The 17,150-nt window shown below is 47.0% G+C and overlaps 1 protein-coding gene across 1 annotated transcript in view; it reads right to left on the bottom strand.

Annotated features, from left to right (window-relative positions):
- add1 (adducin 1 (alpha)) overlaps positions 1-17,150 on the bottom strand; it is a 281,597-nt gene that overhangs the window by 109,152 nt on the left and 155,295 nt on the right. Inside the window, 1 exon segment of the mRNA XM_072515692.1 lies at positions 10,323-10,474. Within this exon segment, the coding sequence (XP_072371793.1) occupies positions 10,323-10,474 (152 nt within the window).

Here is a 17,150-nt window from a genome sequence, read left to right as displayed (position 1 = left end):
TTGTGTCCTGTTGGCTGCTTTTCCCATCAGCCTTTTTGGTTAGCCATTTTAAATCGGGTTTTGGCCAAAGTAATAGGGAATCAGCCATTTTAGGTGGCTACAGACGCTCCTTGTGATCCTAACGCGAAGCCTGAAGGATCACATAAATGTTGTCCTTTCCGCTCCCTGACCCGGGGGGGGGGGGGGGAACGGACGACACACACACACACACACCTCCTACATGGCCACTACTCTGACCCTAGCTATGCACAAAAATTTACCTAAACAATTCTTGAGGGCGCTATGTCAGGCAGGGGCATGTATCTGCAAAATAAAAACTTGGAACCTCTAATTTTACCTAAATACACTCATCAAGCATTGCATCATCCTATCTCTCTAAAACATACAACAACAATCATAACATTCCATATATTCTTTCCTGGCTTGGCAGTCAAGCTCAGGATCATACATTTTTTTTAAATGAAATTTTGTACATCTTTTTATTTACAGGAAAACGCAAGTGCTTGTTCTTTATTTTTGTATTATAGGTCGCGGGGGTCTGGGGTTTGGTCATACCCGAACATAGGGGATTGGATCCGATATACTGGGGTTCGAGCGTGGTACGCTCTCCTTCTCCACTTGCGGAGGCGCATAGTCTGTACTGCACAGCAGAGTATGGCCAACGCTAATAGTGCTTCAATAACGTACGACAGGGAGTGTGAACTTGGCACACCAGGATAATGCAGCGTGGCTGGTGACTGGGCCCTCGGTACTGCGGGGCAGTGAAACATTAACGGCAGGGGGGTTTGAAGTAATGGGGTCCGCGTTCCCGCGCAACCAAATGTCCAGTATAAAAATCTTGATCACGATGAAAGAAGTCCTCATGGCTGTCCTCTTTCTTTTTTTCTTTCTTTGTGTTCTCTGTTTTCTCCGGTCCTGGAGCTTCTGGAGTTCTGTAAAACAAGCATAGTATCCGTAACTACCTTGGTATAATATCCGGTATGTTCGTGTGCCTGTCCTGCAGGGCCAATTATTCCCTTATGTGACTCCCTCATTTTTTTTTTTTCCCAAAACAAATGTTAGGACACGGCACACTTCCCAATGGTGGACCAGTGCTGATTTATCATCCAAATGTTCTAGGATGTAAATAGCATTTGGCAGCAACCCAAAAGGTTGCCTGAATAAATAAAACTGTTTTTGAAAGGAAAAGGTCGAATGAGGTGCGTATGGGCCGCGACGGGTAAGATATGGATGGAGTCCCCGGGTAGGACGGCTACCAATACCGTATCTCCCCTACCCGAGTGTTTTTGACCAACAGGGGGGTGGGGGGGTCCCAGGCAGGGCGGGTCTCACGCCGTTTCTCCACTGCCTGAGCAACCAACAAGAACGGGCAAAAATGTAGTCATCATGGTGGGGTTGCTGCTTTGATTCTCCCGTCAAATCAGAAGAGCAGTTACGATCGGGCGTCTGATACCCGAACAAGTATCAGCTGAAAAGCTAGTTCCTCTGAACAAGCGTCTGGCCGCGGTGGGTGTCCGTTGGAAAGAGCTAAAAAGTTCAGGTGAATGGGTGTGTGACAGTGAGACCCATTCTCCTGTTGGACGAACAACATTTAAACAAACATACAAACAACGCAAAACATCCTGCAGGTTCCATCAGGAAACACAACACTTTTCCCCCAAGTGTCTCCTTTAAATCATCATGTGGACACCTCAGTTCTCTGTTGCGAACAGGGTCGCAAAGGGGTTGGCGGATTGGGGGTCAGAGTCGGGGTCATCCCCTTCTCCCGGGTGCCAAATTCTGGAGTGAATTAATGTTGAGAGGGCTGCATGGTATGAGTTGGGGTTGCTCTCGTCGTTGCGGACGAGTCTGTAGGAGTTGTCGCGGTGCCAATGGCGTTCGTCAAGTTGAGTGGGGATAAAGTCGGGGTCATCCGTGTGGTTCGGTGGTGTGGTTTGTTTAAGAAAGTGATGAGGAAGGGGTCACTGGAGTCGAACGCGGAGTCGCTGGGTGTGGGACCAGGATAGTAGGGAGGCGTGCTGTGGCTGTCGTCGGAGTCACAGTCGCCATCTCTGCTGCTGCAGTCTGTGGGCGTTCCGGGGCGGAGTGTAAAGTTTGTGGGTGGAGTCGGGGGCGAGTCTGTGTCTGGGCTGGACGTGGAGGGGGTTGGTGTGGTCACGTTGGCTGTGGGCGGGGTTTGGTCTGCTGCGTCAAGCATGACGTGGTGGGCGTGGTTTGATTGTGCTCCATAAGCCTTTAGCTGGTTTATGTGAAATCACGCAGTCTTATCATTTTGGTATTTGATTTTATATACCGATGGGCTTACTTTATCCGTAATGGAGTACGGACCCGAGTATTTCGGAGACAGAAATGTGCTGGGGTTATACACAGACAACATCACTTGTTGTTCTATATTATACTCCGTTGCATGCACTGCCTTATCAAAACAGGCCTTGCTCGGTTTTCTTTTAGTACCCAGTTTAACAGCGGCTGCTAACTGAGCCGTTTTTACATTTACAAGTAATTGTTCAACGGCTTTCTCGTGGGTGAGTGCCGTAACTTCAGGGCTGGTCAGGTCTAAACCCAACAAGTACTCTGTCCCTTTCATGGGGCGTCCGGTCATGAGGGTGTGTGGGGTGTAACCTGTAGAGGTGGAAACAGTGTTACGCAAAAACATCAGCGCAAAGGGGAGGACCGAATCCCAAGTGGTGTTGTTCTGCTGGACCATTTTTCTAAGGGTGGTTTTTAGGGTCCGATTCATGCGCTCCACTATACCACTTGATTGAGGGTGGTACGCAATGTGAAATTTTTGGGTTATGCCAAATATCGTAGGACGTTCTGCATGACCCGTCCCGTAAAGTGAGAACCTTGGTCCGATTCAATACTGCGGGGGAGTCCCCACCTTTGTAAAAATGAGGTGGGTTAGGATTTTGGCTGTGGTTTTCGCGGTGTTGGTGCGGGCTGGAAATGCTTCCACCCACTTTGTAAAAGTGTCTATGACCACCAGAACATATTTATAGCCATTCTTGCAAGGGGGCAATGGACCTATAAAATCGATCTGGAGGTTAGTCCAGGGGCCGTTAACGGGTCGGGTGTGGCTGAGATGTGCCTTTTTGGCATATCTATCTGGGTTGTTCTGAGCGCAGATGAGGCAATTCTCAATGTATGGGATACATCCTCTTTGAGATTAGGCCACCAACAAAGCTGTTTGAGGTGGGCTGCGGTGGGTTTGATTCCCTGGTGTCCATGACCATCATGGAATAAACAGATTATTTGGTTTCTATCCTGCTCAGGAACTACATAAAGGGTGTCCTTTAGCACCACACCGTCATGTATGGTTATTGTATTTCTGTACCTCTCGTATGAGGCTGGAAACTTCCCTTTCACGATTTCAGTGAGAGCGCTATCCTGCTTCTGGGCCTCTACTAGATCTTCGATCCTAGTCTGCGCGACCTGAACTGCACTCACTGGCGCACTCACTGGGGCGCACTCGGGGGGGCTTCCAAAAATACCCATGCCTGGATCCTGCCTTAGCCAGTGCGTCGGCTTTTACATTTCCGGGGGGGGGGGGGGGGGGGGAGGAACGATGGTGGCTGCGGACTTTTATAATGCCAAAGGTCCGGTTCTTGGCTTTTTCCAAAATATGGCGGAGTAATGAGGCTGAGGGGAGGGGTTTCCCATCCGCGGAAACAAATCCTCTCGTTTCCCAGAGGGGCAGAAATTCAGTGAGGCTGTTGCACACGTATAGACTGTCTGAATATATGTCTGCTGGGCTGGGGAAGGAATCTGGGTGCTCTACAATGTAAGCGATGGCCGCACGCTCTGCTGCCTGCGCGCCTAACTGTCAGGGTAATTTTAATGCGATTTCCTCGAGGGCGCGTCCCTGCCCGTCCTGCTCATAAATCCCACAACCTGTTATGCGTTGCCCATCCAGGACTGTGGAAGATCCATCCACATAGATCCTAATGAGGTCACACGTGTCCGGGTGAGGGGGGTTCTGAGATGGAGTGGCTAGTTTTCTGGGGGGTTTTTTAGCTATAAAGGGGCCTGTATTATGGTGGGGCGAGATGATTTCACACTCATGGGGGGTTCCGGGGTATTGTAGATTGTCCGCTAAGTATGTGTGTGTTTTGGTCCACTTGACTGTGATGTCCCGTCCTTGTAAGAGAAGAGCCCACCTAGCAGCGCGGATTTGGCTGACGGTACCGTCTTTAAGTCGTCCGTCTAGTAAAAGTTGGGTGGGGGTGTGCACGGTCAAAATGGTGATGGGGTTCAGTCCGGTAATGTATGAAAAGTACTGGACTGCCCAGAAAACTGCGAGCAGGTGCCTCTCACAGGCTGAGAATCCCTGCTCAACAGCATCTAAAATTCGGGAGGCATAAGCCACGGGTCTTAGCTGGTCGTGCCGTTCCTGCAGGAGCACGGCTGAAAGGGTGCGGTCTGTGGTCGCGACCTCTATTGCGTAAGGGGAAAGCGGGTCGGGAACTTGTAGTGCGGGGGCGGCTAGGAGTGCCTGTTTTAATGATTCCACAGCATCCGTATGCTGCGGAAGCCATTCCCAGGGGGCTCCTTTCTTTAGGAGGTCTGAGAGGGGCGCTGCCTTGCTGGCGAAACCGTCAATGTGGTTTCGGCAGTAGCCAACCAGTCCTAAAAACGACCGGAGGGCTGAAACGTGTTGGGGAAGGGGCAATTTAGCGATCGAGTCAATTCTTTTGTGCTCGATCTCACGTTTGCCGTGTGTGTTAATAGTACACAAATATACCACTTTCTCTTCCAATATCTGGGCCTTTTTGGGGTTTACTTTACAGCCAATGGAATGTAGTAATTGCAGAAGTTCGGACAGAAGCTCAATGTGCTCTTCCTTCGTGTCTGTCTGCAGTAGTAGATCGTCTACGTACTGTACCAGACATTCGGGGCGAGAAAATTTTGCTAGTCCATTTGCCAGCTGTCGGTGGAAAATGGAGGGGGAGTTGTGGAAGCCTTGTGGCAGGCATGTCCACGTGTACTGCTGCGCTTTGAAAGTGAAGGCAAATTTATACTGGCACGCCTTTGCCAATGGAATGGACCAGAACCCATTACTGACGTCCAAAACCGTGAAATATCGGGCATGGAGTCCCTGTTTGAGCATGGTCTCGGGACTTGTTGCAACGGTGGGGGCTGCGGTGGGGGTGACTTTATTGAGTTCCCGATAATCTATGGTCAAGCGCCATGATCCGTCGGGCTTCCTTACTGGCCAAATCGGGGCATTATTAGTTGAGGCTACCGATCTTAGGACGCCCTGCTCCAATAAACTTTCTATAACCTTGAGGATTTCTCCCTCTGCTTCTAGGGGGAATCCGTACTGCTTTTGGGGTCCTGTTATTTGTACGGAACCGGTCATCCGTCCACAGTCGTGTTTGTGGGTTGCGAATGCTGCCCTGTTCTTTTGCAGGACTGCCCTAACCTGTCGGTCCGTGCTGAGTGTGGTGGGGTTGAACCAAAACTCACCTACTGTGCTAATTTTGTTCATATAATCCCCTATATTGAGCGTTGCGGGGGCTCTAGCAGATTTCGCTATCTTCCAGACACACTGGTTGACTGGATCGAAAGAGAGGTGATGAGAATTCATGATGTCGATCCCCAAAATGCGCACTGCTGTTGGGGGCAGGTCGACTAACACTACGGGATGTTTTGTATTAATGGTTCCGATTTGGATGGGTACAGGGGTTGTGATATGTCCCTGCTGTGAGTGGCCTGTGAAGCCGCTGAGGGTGATAGTGGCTGTGGTGGGCCACGTGTCCTTACCAAGGGTGGAGGAATTTAAGGTTGTGCGGGACCCTCCTGTGTCCCATAGAAGCTCGATCGGCTGTCCCCTAACCTTTGCTGCGACTACGGGTCGTCCTGACCTATCCCACAGGTTATCGCAGACCCAGCTGGGGGAGCCTGTACACCGTCAGTCCGTTCCGGTCAAGTCTGTCTGATCGGACTGGGCGCTAACGCTATGTATGGGTTCTGCTTTTTTCTTATTGATAGTGCCTGTCTGTTGGGCTCTCTGTGGCTTTTTAGGGCCATTGCATTCTTTGGCAAAATGTCCCAATTGTCCGCAATTGTAGCATTCTTGTGGTTTTGCTGGGGGGCCTGCTCTTTCCCTCGTTTACCCAGGCGGGGTTGTGAAGAGTGGTTCTTACTGCCTGCACGTCTGCGGCGGCTTGTTTTTCCTCAGGGGTTCTAGCTGCGGGTTTACTGTGAGCCGCTTGTTCCCAAACGCGGGACAATCTTTTGACCACCCACTTCTCATTATGAGCCTCCTCCGAGGGGCTCATAATTATTACAGGCATTCTGTCCTGCTTCCGTGGCATGGGAGATAATGGTGCGGGTCCATTTGGCCATATTGTCTGCGGACAAATGGGCACGGTCTACATTTCCGAAAACAGCTTCAAAGTGAATCCACAAGCGTCCTGCGCACGCTGTGGGGTGTTCAGACCTTTTCTGTCTGCACTTATTTAGACCGTCTACGGGGTCGCCCCGGTTATACCCTACTGCATCCAGGATCGCGGTATGCATTTCTGCAAGGGTGCCTCCTCCTACATTCTGTGGGTCGGGGAGGGCTGCTCCGACCGATGGGTCTAAGCTGAGGACCGTGAGCTTTACCTACTCTTTCTCATCCAGACCGTACATGGTCGCCTGGTGTTTGACGGTGGCAAAGAAATGGTGTGGGTCTGAAGCGGGGAGGAACGGTGTGATTTTAGCACAGACGTCCCGTAATTGGGTCACCGTGAGGTGGGTGGAATACAAGACTTCCGCCTCGTCTGCTGTGGCGGTGCGGTGGGTTGTTACAGGGTTCATGGGAGCCTGTATTACCTGCTGTGTGGGGGGTGGGGGTGCTCTCCTCCTTTGGGGCTTTCCCTGCGCACATGTTCCCTGAACATATCTCTGCGCTGTCTCTTGCAGTTCTTCCCAATCAGGGCCGTCTTCTTGTTCTAAAAACTTTCCCCAAAGGTGTCTTGGAATCCCTTTTGGACAGAAAGCATTGCTTGCAGGTCTGCAATTTGCTTTCGGCACTTCGCATGGTCTAAGGTACTCTGCCTTTGTTCCGTGGTTGCAGCGTGGAGCGCTCTCAAGGCTGCCTTGAGATCACTACATTGCTTCTGTAGCGTCTCCACCTGCTTCTCTGTCTCTTTCTTAACCAGGACGGCACGCTGCGTGTCCTGATAAGCCTTCTCATACTGGGATTGAAAACTGCTTAAATGCGCCAGACAAGACTGGTGACCCCGTTTGGCGTCAGCCACCTCTTCGTCCTTGGCTTCTAACTGCCTCATCAATTCCAGGTTCTCTTTTTCCATCTCGCATACATCGATTTTACTCATACGATGTATGCCTTCTATTTCTTTTCGGAGCGTCCTGACGACCTCCTCTGTGCCTCGCAATTGTGCCTCGCAATTGTGCCATGCAGGACACGATTGCCATCGGCTTGCGCGCTTTTGCTAAGCTTTTCTTATGAATTTCACTCATGTTCTCCCACCAAGTATGCCCTGTACTTCTGGGACCCGAGTCGTCATTATTACAGAAACCACTCCACACGGGCCATCCTTTGCCCTGCAGAAATTTGTGAATTTCCACTTCCCAAATGGGACACTGTCCCACTTTAATGCTGCTGATTGGTGCGATCGCAAATTGTTCGGAGGTTCATGAGGCGTTGCATTGCCTGCATGGCCATCTCTCTTATCTGCTCGCTACGTTCAAATTTGGAACAGGGGGCTAAGGTGGTGTCGTAGATGCGGGTACGGCTTGCGCTAATTTCCGAAAATACCAACTTCTGACAGTTTTGACGCAACAAAAATCTATCAGTTTTACCTTATAACCCTGTTAGTTACGCATGCATACACACACTTCTGAATTGTGAATTATTAACCAGAACCGCTTGAACACTTGTGTTTTTTTTTTTTTGTTTCCGATTGGGTTCTATTCAAATTTCTGGGGTTCTCCCGGAGTGGTTTTCCACTTCTATGTCGGGTCCCAGCGGAGTCGCCAATTATGTTGCTCTTTTTAGCCTTAGTTTATTAGCTCTGATTATGTCACCTTTGCTCACGAGTCGCCAGGTATCTTTCGGATACCGCCACGTGGTTCAAGCTCAAGTTATGATTAATAAGTCAGCACACCGCTTAGTAAGATTGAAATCAACGGTCATTTATTATATACAACAATTAATGCTTACACAATAATCCTACTATCCATATCGAAACCTACCACTACTGGCCAATACTTAACTTTAGGAAGGGCCCACCAGGTCAGGGAAACGAATGGCTTATCGAATTGGATCTGGCCTGCGGGATTCAAAAGCCTGATACGGGTCGATGGCTAGGAATCTCTATCTGGTAGCGATCGCTGGAGTCAAACTTATGGTTCTTTGCTGAAGGTTCTTGCGAAGGCTGCGAGCAGGTGAAGACGAGAGAGAGAGATCTGAACTTGGCCCCTCACTTTATAGGGCCCAGGGGCTTCTCGCCTCTCGGGGCGGCCCTTGACCCGGAGTCCCAAGTGATTGGACTTGTTCCCTATCACTGGGTTCGATATGTCCAATAACGGGGCGATTCCTCGATCGGGGGGTGGTCGTTCACCTGTCTTTGTTTCGGCCACTGCAGGCGCCGACAGGTCTCGCCCGGCATTCAATTGCTAATATGTTGCAATTGTTCCCGGGGATAGCCGATTAAACTGCAGATGTCTGGATTGATGTGCTGCTAATAGTCTTGAGTATCGATCTGGGCCGACTTCCCCAGAGCCGAATACGCTATTCTGTCTGCAGCTGTCCGTTTGTGTCCTGTTGGCTGCTTTTCCCATCAGCCTTTTCGGTTAGCCATTTTAAATCGGGTTTTGGCCAAATTAATAGGGAATCAGCCATTTTAGGTGGCTACAGAGGGCTGTGACTAGTAGTGTTCCGCAGGGATCAGTGCTGGGACCTTTGCTGTTTGTAGCATATATGAATGATTTGGAGGAAAATGTAACTGGTCTGATTAGTAAGTTTGCAGACGACACAAAGGTTGGTGGAATTGCGGATAGCGATGAGGACTGTCAAGAGGATACACCAGGATTTAGATTGTTTGGAGACTTGGGCGGAGAGATGGTAGATGGACAGTATTGACAGTCAGAGAGATCTAGGTGTACAGGTCCACAGGTCACTGAAAGTGGCAACACAGGTGGAGAAGGTAGTCGAGAAGGCATAAGTAATGCTTGCCTTCATTAGCTGGGGCATAGAGTATAAAAATTGGCAAGTCATGTTGCAACTGTGTAGAGCCTGAGTTAGGCCACACTTGGAGTATAGTGTTCAATTCTGGTCACCACACTACTAGAAGGACGTGGAAGCTTCGGAGAGGGTGCAGAAGAGATTTACCAGGATGTTGCCTGGTATGGAGGATATTAGCTATGAAGAGGTTGAATAAACTTGGTTTGTTCTCACTGGAACGATGGAGGTTGAGGGGCGACCTGATAGAGGTCTACAAAATTATGAGGGGCACAGACAGAGTGGAGAGTCAGAGGCTTTTTTCCAGGGGTCAATTCCTAGGGGGCATAAGTTTAAGGTGCGTGGGGCAAGGTTTAGAGGAGATGCACGAGGCAAGTTTTTTTTTTTATACACAGAGGGCAGTGGGTGCCTTGAACTCGCTGCCAGAGTAGGTGGTGGAAGCAGGGACGACAGTGACGTTTAAGGGGAGTCTTGACAAATACATGAATAGGATGAGAATAGAGGGATACGGATCCCGGAAGTGTAGAAGATTTTAGTTTTGACGGGCAGCATGGTCGGCGCAGGCTTGGAGGGCCGAAGGGCCTGTTCCTGTGCTGTACTTTTCTTTGTTCTTTGTACATTAATTATCAAACGTAACAATCATTTCACAAATATAGCAGCACAGAAAACGTCCTCTAGTAAAATAATTTCTGCACATCAGCTAATTCTGTTATGCTGCGGCACAGGCATAGTTGCTGAGCCGACAGTTATCTATCTATACCTCAAAAATATTAGAACATAGAACATTACAGCGCAGTACAGGCCCTTCGGCCCTCGATGTTGCGTCGACCTGTGAAACCACTCTAAAGCCCATCTACACTATTCCCTTATCATCCATATTGGGGGGAAAACCCTGGCCGTTTATTTTATTGCTAACTTCGAAGAAATTTATTAATTAGAGACATTAAACTCTGACGAAAGGTGAGACTTCGCATTCTCATTTTGCAAGCCAACTTTTTCATTGCCTCCTTAGGTACAACAAAATAAGGTTCTCCATCAAATGTAAGGAACAAGGTAGAAATATGGTCTCCAAACAATGTACGTTCTACACCAAACTAGCTCAATTAGGATTTGAAGGGAACTTAATTACGGTTATGTGGTTGTAGATAAGTTGCGACCATCCAAAGAGGTCGGCCAGTCTGTGGAAAGCTGCCAGCTTACAACGCAGCAATTTCTCTCCTTTTTCATATGCAACAGATTCAGATCCTCGGAGATCATTCACAGGGGTGACCATTCCAAGACCTAAAATTGGAATACATGCAAAATTAATACAGCAATATGCAAATATTAGCATTCCGATAAAGAAGGTTTGAGGCAGCTCTACGCTGATTAATTGGAAGCTGCCACCTGTCAAGGAATAATTTATAAACAAACATTTTCAGGAGCACCAGAACTGCTTCACTGCTGGTTCACTAGATCATTAGCAATTGGCAGCAATTGTCACCATCTCCAAGTTCCTCTTCCAAGTCCCTCTTCCAAGTCTCTCACTATTCTGACATAGTAATATATCGATATTTCTTCATCATCACTGGGTTAAGGTTTTGGAATTCCCTACCTAACAGCACTATGAGCTTATCTTCACCACTCTGCAGAAGTACAGAAAGGAGACTCACCCATATGTTCAAATACTGACTGTTAGTGACGTTCGCGTCCCATATGTCTTTTGCAATTTGTGCATACCATATCAGTCTTAAAAAAATTCAAGTAAACTGTTTCATCATTCAATCAGAAAATTTGTAAACCAAACTGTAAGATACAAGCATGTATCTTGTCTGATATTTGTGCGCAGTAGCCATTGGTTTGCGGCCTTGTCTTTTGGACAAGAGGTTAAACCAAAGCTTCACCTGTCTGTTCAAGTGAATATAAAAGATCCTATGGCACTTCTCCAGCGGATGTCAAGGAACTCTCCTGGTGCCCTTGCCAACACATCAAAATGAATCAACTGGTCAATTATCTCAGTGTTATTTATGGGATCCTTTCACAAATTGGTTGCTGTATGCCGCAAACAGCAACATGTATGCAACTTGTTAGCTGTAAAATAGTCTTTTTATAGGGATAGGGATAGCACAAGGGAGTGGGCCATGGGATCCTTTCAGAGGGTCGGTGAAGACTTGATAAGCCAAATGGCCTCCTTCTGCACTGTAGGGATTCTATTCTATGGATGTTAGTTGGTTCATAATTTTTATTTGTTCTTGAAATTTAGCCAATACTGGCAAGGCCACATCTATTGATCATCTTTTGTTACCCTGAAGATGGAGAAAAGCCTTCTGAAAATTGCTATTGGGCTTCAGCTGGTGGTGATCACATCACTGTATTAGGTGGTTGTGTCAGGAAATTCCAATATCTTGTTGGAACAATCAGCAATCATGGTGCTACTGAAGATCAAAGGGAGATAACTAGTGTTTCTTTTATTTGAGACAACCAATTCTATGGCACATATGCAGCAAAATGTTACCAGTAACTTGACACCCCAGCCCTATATGTACAATCCAGGTCATGCTATTGTTTGGCATGGGTAGTTTTATTGTTATAGAGCTGAATACTTTTGGAATAAGTAGGCCCCTGCTGTCCTTAAGAGCAACTTAATCAGTGCACTACAAACAGTGGCAACATGAAACATAAAAGCAGCTGAACTGCATGGCTACCACCAGCTTCTCCCACACTCTGTGACAATTGTGCTTATCCTTGTTCTTAAAAATTGTGTTCACAAACATGCTACATGGAACGTTAGAGCACAAGAGGAGACGTTCTTTGCCTATTCCTTCCTAGTACTATTCATGACATGCTTTCTCCTCAAAGCTATTGTTCGCTGCTTCAAATATTTATCACTTTTATTTTATTTGAAAGGTATAATAGTTTCTGTCTCAACCAGGAACATTGAATACAAGTGTCAGCTACGTAACTATGTTCAGTTGGGTCCCATTAGAAATACTTACTCCAGACCACATCACAGCCTTGATCAAGGCACAGATTGATACAATATCTGAATGAGAGAGGTCAGTAGGTACTCTCAACATAATCAATCCATTATTGCATTAAGGAGTCCTAGCAAAATGTCAATGTGAGAAAGGGAAAACAGAGTCTATATGATATATATGACTCATATGACAGAGGAATATGGTGAGATTGTTGGGAGGACAATTGTCACAGTCCCAAGATATCACTGTAGCTGTATTCATGGGCAGGATCCTTGATCCACAGACATTCAGCTGTGTCAATGGTCTCCTTCTGCCATCAGTTTAGGAACAGAGTTAATTGCTGATAATCCCACAATATTCAGCTTCATCCACAACTGTTCAGATAACGCAGCGTGAGAAAGGTACAGGAGATTCAAGGCCAAATGGCCTCCTTCTGCACTGTAGGGATTCTATATACACTGGGAACAAAGTGGATTTATCGCTTTTCCTTGATGTATACTAGCTCCAACCCTTCAAACTGAACAAAATACATCAACTCTAGTTCTTTTGTCTCATATTTGAAACCCACAATTCTATGCATGCTGCTACTTTCTCCATTATATCATACACTTGAATTTTTTTTAAACACGCCTTGAATCACTCAAGCACCTTTCGAAAGACAATAGATACTGTAAGGGCCCTCCCTGTTGATTCCCTTATTTCCCATTTCTTTGACTTTTGTCATCATTTTGATCCCTGGATATTTAATATACCTTTAAGTCAAGCAGAGGAAATGAGGAACTACAAAGTTGCAAAATGGTACACTGTGCTATTGGAGATTTAGCTTTTGAACTCTGGCACCTGAGAGATCAGAGGGGTTTGGTTCGATTGGTTGGCTGGTGGCCAATGAATTGGCCAAAGGCCATATTCTGCCAGGCGACAAGCGATGAATGGGTCCTACCCATGTGGAATGATTTTCAGAGGAACCAGGAAGAACACTCGGGTCCTGGACGCTGACAGAAGCTGTAAGCTGCTCTCCCTTTCTCCAGAATGGTGCCTACCTGCTGTTTTCTGAACCTGCAGAGAGGTTTTGAGACCTGGATGAATCTACAATGACAACCATGCAGACTGAAAGCAAAAACCTCAAACTGTGAAAAATGGTGTACGGGAAGACATCCATCTGATGAGACTTTTATCCTTTTTATTTTTTATATATTTTTTCTTTACACCCCTCTTTCCTCTCTGTGCTTGTCTGTCGTGTGTGTGTGTGTGCGTGTGTGTGGTGTATAAGTGTGTGTAATTAATTCATGGATGTGGGTGTCGCTGGATAGGCCAGCATTTATTGCCCATCCCCAATTGCCCTTGGGAAGATGGTGAAGAGCCACCTTCTTGAACCGTTCTAGTCCATGTGGTGTCAGTACACCCTGTAAGGGAGAGTTCCAGCATTTTGACCCAAAAGAAGTGATAAATTTCCATCAAGGTAGGTGAGTGGCTTGGAGGGAAACATCCAGGTGGTGGTGTTCCCATGTGTATTCTGCTCTTGTCCTTCTAGATGGTTGTGGACTTGGATGGAATAGGCAGCACGGTAGCAGTGTGGATAGCACAATTGTTTCACAGCTCCAGGGTCCCAGGTTCCATTCCGGCTTGGGTCACTGTCTGTGCGGAGTCTGCACATCCTCCCAGTGTGTGCGTGGGTTTCCTCCGGGTGCTCCGGTTTCCTCCCACAGTCCAAAGATGTGCAGGTTAGGTGGATTGGCCATGATAAATTGCCCTTGGTGTCCAAAATTGCCCTTAGTGTTGGGTGGGGTTACTGGGTTATGGGGCTAGGGTGGAGGTGTTGACCTTGGGTAGGGTGCTCATTCCAAGAGCCGGTGCAGACTCGATGGGCCGAATGGCCTCCTTCTGCACTGTAAATTCTATGATAATCTATGATTCTATGACTGGCTGAATCCCTCTTTGCAGAAGCATACAAAAAAACTGTCAATAAAACTCAGGGTCAAGCCCAAATCCATCTAGGATTTGAATACTGCTCCCTTTACTGGGTAGACTCTTGCACTCTTGAACAGGATACAAGGAAAAGCTAGGAAACTTTGACTTTCACTCCTAGCTTCCAACGTCCTTTTACATTGATATGAGACAAAGATAAAAAGGGAAGATTAATGTCAATACTCCCATGTTTCCCTTTCTTGTTTAGAATTTCAAAATCTTGCCCACTTCTTTAACTCTCAACATCCTCAATATCTTGAAATCAAGACACTACAGTTTTATCTTTTTCTAGATGTCAAAAATGTATAACATCTTTACTTCTTTCACTTTTTCCTTCCTTCTATAAAAACTTAAAAACCTAAATCACGACTTTGATAAATCTCAAATTTTCTTTTAGTCTTAAGGCAGCACAGTAGCACAGTGGTTAGCAAAGTTGCTTCACAGCTCCAGGGTCCCAGGTTTGATTCCTGGCTTGGGTCATTGTCTGTGTGCAGTCTGCACATTCTCCCCGTGTCTGCGTGTGTTTCCTCCGGGTGCTTCGGTTTCCTCCCACAGTCCAAAGAAGTGCGGGTTAGGTGGATTGGACATGCTAAATTGCCCTAAGTGCCCAAGAAGGTGGGGTTACTGGGATAGAGTGTGGGTTGGGTAGAGTGCTCTTTCCAAGGGCCCGTGCAGACTCGATGGGCTGAATGGCCTCCTTCTGCACTGTAAATTCTATGAAGCTTGGTGGTATCCTTCACTATGTGCCTTCACTTCCCACCAAAAAACTCAAATATATTGGATTGGATTTGTTTATTGTCACGTTTACCGAGGTACAGTGAAAAGTATTTTTCTGCGAGCAGCTCAACAGATCATTAAGTACATGAGAAGAAAAGGGAATAAAAGAAAATACATAATAGGGCAACACGGTAGCACAAGTGGATAGCACTGTTGCTTCACAGCGCCAGGGTCCCAGGTTCGATTCCCCGCTGGGTCACTGTCTGTGCGGAGTCTGCACGTTCTCCCCGTGTGCGCGTGGGTTTCCTCCGGGTGCTCCGGTTTCCTCCCACAGTCCAAAGACGTGCAGGTTAGGTGGATTGGCCATGATAAATTGCCCTTAGTGACCAAAAAAGGTTAGGAAGGGTTATTGGGTTACGGGGATAGGGTGGAAGTGAGGGCTTAAGTGGGTCGGTGCAGACTCGATGGGCCGAATGGCCTCCTTCTGCACTGTATGTTCTATGTATGTTGGACCGTTTCACAACATATACAATGTAACTACATAAGCACTGGCATCGGATGAAGCATACAGGGTGTAGTGCTAATGAGGTCAGTCCATAAGAGGGTCATTTACGAGTCTGGTGACAGTGGGGAAGAAGCTGTGTTTGAGTCTGTTCGTGCGTGTTCTCAGACTTCTGTATCTCCTGCCTGATGGAAGAAGTTGGAAGAGTGGAAGAGTGAGTAAGCCGGGTGGGAGGGATCTTTGATTATGCTGCCTGCTTTCCCCAGGCAGCGGGAGGTGTAGATGGAGTCAATGGATGGGAGGCAGGTTTGTGTGATGGACTGGGCGGTGTTCACGACTCTGAAGTTTCTTGCGGTCCTGGGCCGAAGAGCAGTTGCCAGATAGGATGCTTTCTATAGTGCATCTGTAAAAGTTGGTAAGGGTGAATGTGGACATGCCGAATTTCCTTAGTTTTCTGAGGAAGTATAGGTGCTGTTGTGCTTTCTTGATGGTAGCGTCGACGTGGGTGGACCAGGACAGATTTTTGGAGATGTGCACTAATAGGAATTTGAAACTGCTAACTATCTCCACCTCGGCCCCGTTGATGCTGACAGGGGTGTGTACAGTACTTTACTTCCTGAAGTCAATTACCAGCTCTTTAGTTTTGCTGGCATTGAGAGAGAGATTGTTGTCGCTACACCACTCCACTAGGTTCTCTATCTCCCTCCTGTATTCGGACTCGTCGTTATTCGAGATCCGGCCCACTATGGTCGTATCGAACCAAGTTTTGCCACGCAGTCGTGTGTGTACAGGGAGTAGAGTAGGGGGCTAAGTACGCAGCCTTGCGGGGCGCTGGTGTTGAGGACTATTGTGGAGGAGGTGTTGTTGTTCATTCTTACTGATTGTGGTCTGTTGGTCAGAAAATCGAGGATCCAGTTGCAGAGTGGGGAGCCAAGTCCTAGGTTTTGGAGCTTTGATATGAGCTTGGCTGGGATTATGGTGCTGAAGGCAGAGCTGCAGTCAATAAACAGGAGTCTAATGTAGGAGTGCTTTTACACTGTCCACAGTGCATTTAACAAAACTCCCTCATTGATGCCTCCTTCCATAACAGAAAGCCCCAAATTCTCAGTTATCTAAAATAGCACAAGATCCCTGGATGGGATCCTCATTGTTATCCAAGGTGTTAGTTGCTGACTGGCTACGACTGTCTGCACTTGATTCAGGCAATGGCTGGACATTGGGGAGTGGCCAAAAGCAATTTGGAAACTGTCTGTTGAAAAAGATTAATCCAAAGCTCCTACTAAGAAATTATATTCATCCTGAGTGTTCTTTCTGAATGAAGCTATCAAACCCAAACAACTACTTTTTAGAAGAACTGGACCTCTTTCCATCAGAGGAACACTGAAGTCAGTGGATGATTAATTGCATTGGCCTGTGGTGTCAAAGATGCAAATGCTTGGAATCAATTTTTCCAGAATCATTTTGTTTTAATTGAATATAGAGGCAGTTAACAATTCTGTCATTGGTGTGACTGTGGCTGGACCTTCAGTAGAGACTCACTCTTGGTATTGCACTCATGTCTGCAGAGTCCACGCTCAGAGCTCCCTTGCTGAGGTCAGAGAGAATGTTTCATTTTGTATTTGGAAGATGAACAGATAATAAACTTCTTAAATCCAATTCAGCAAAATATTTTTTACAAATTAAAAGACATTGAAATAGATTTTTTCTCCCTTTTAATCAACTGTTTACCATCATGGCCTAAGTTTCTCTCAACCCTCTGTCAGCATCGCTAGTTCTGAATGTTGAGATATAATACAAGGGCTGCATTTGGGAAAAA

The sequence above is a fragment of the Scyliorhinus torazame genome, chromosome 9 (assembly GCF_047496885.1).
Source record: "Scyliorhinus torazame isolate Kashiwa2021f chromosome 9, sScyTor2.1, whole genome shotgun sequence".
NCBI lineage: Eukaryota > Metazoa > Chordata > Chondrichthyes > Carcharhiniformes > Scyliorhinidae > Scyliorhinus > Scyliorhinus torazame.
The sequence above is the reverse complement of the archived record's forward strand: the minus strand, read 5'-3'. Positions and strand labels throughout refer to the sequence as shown.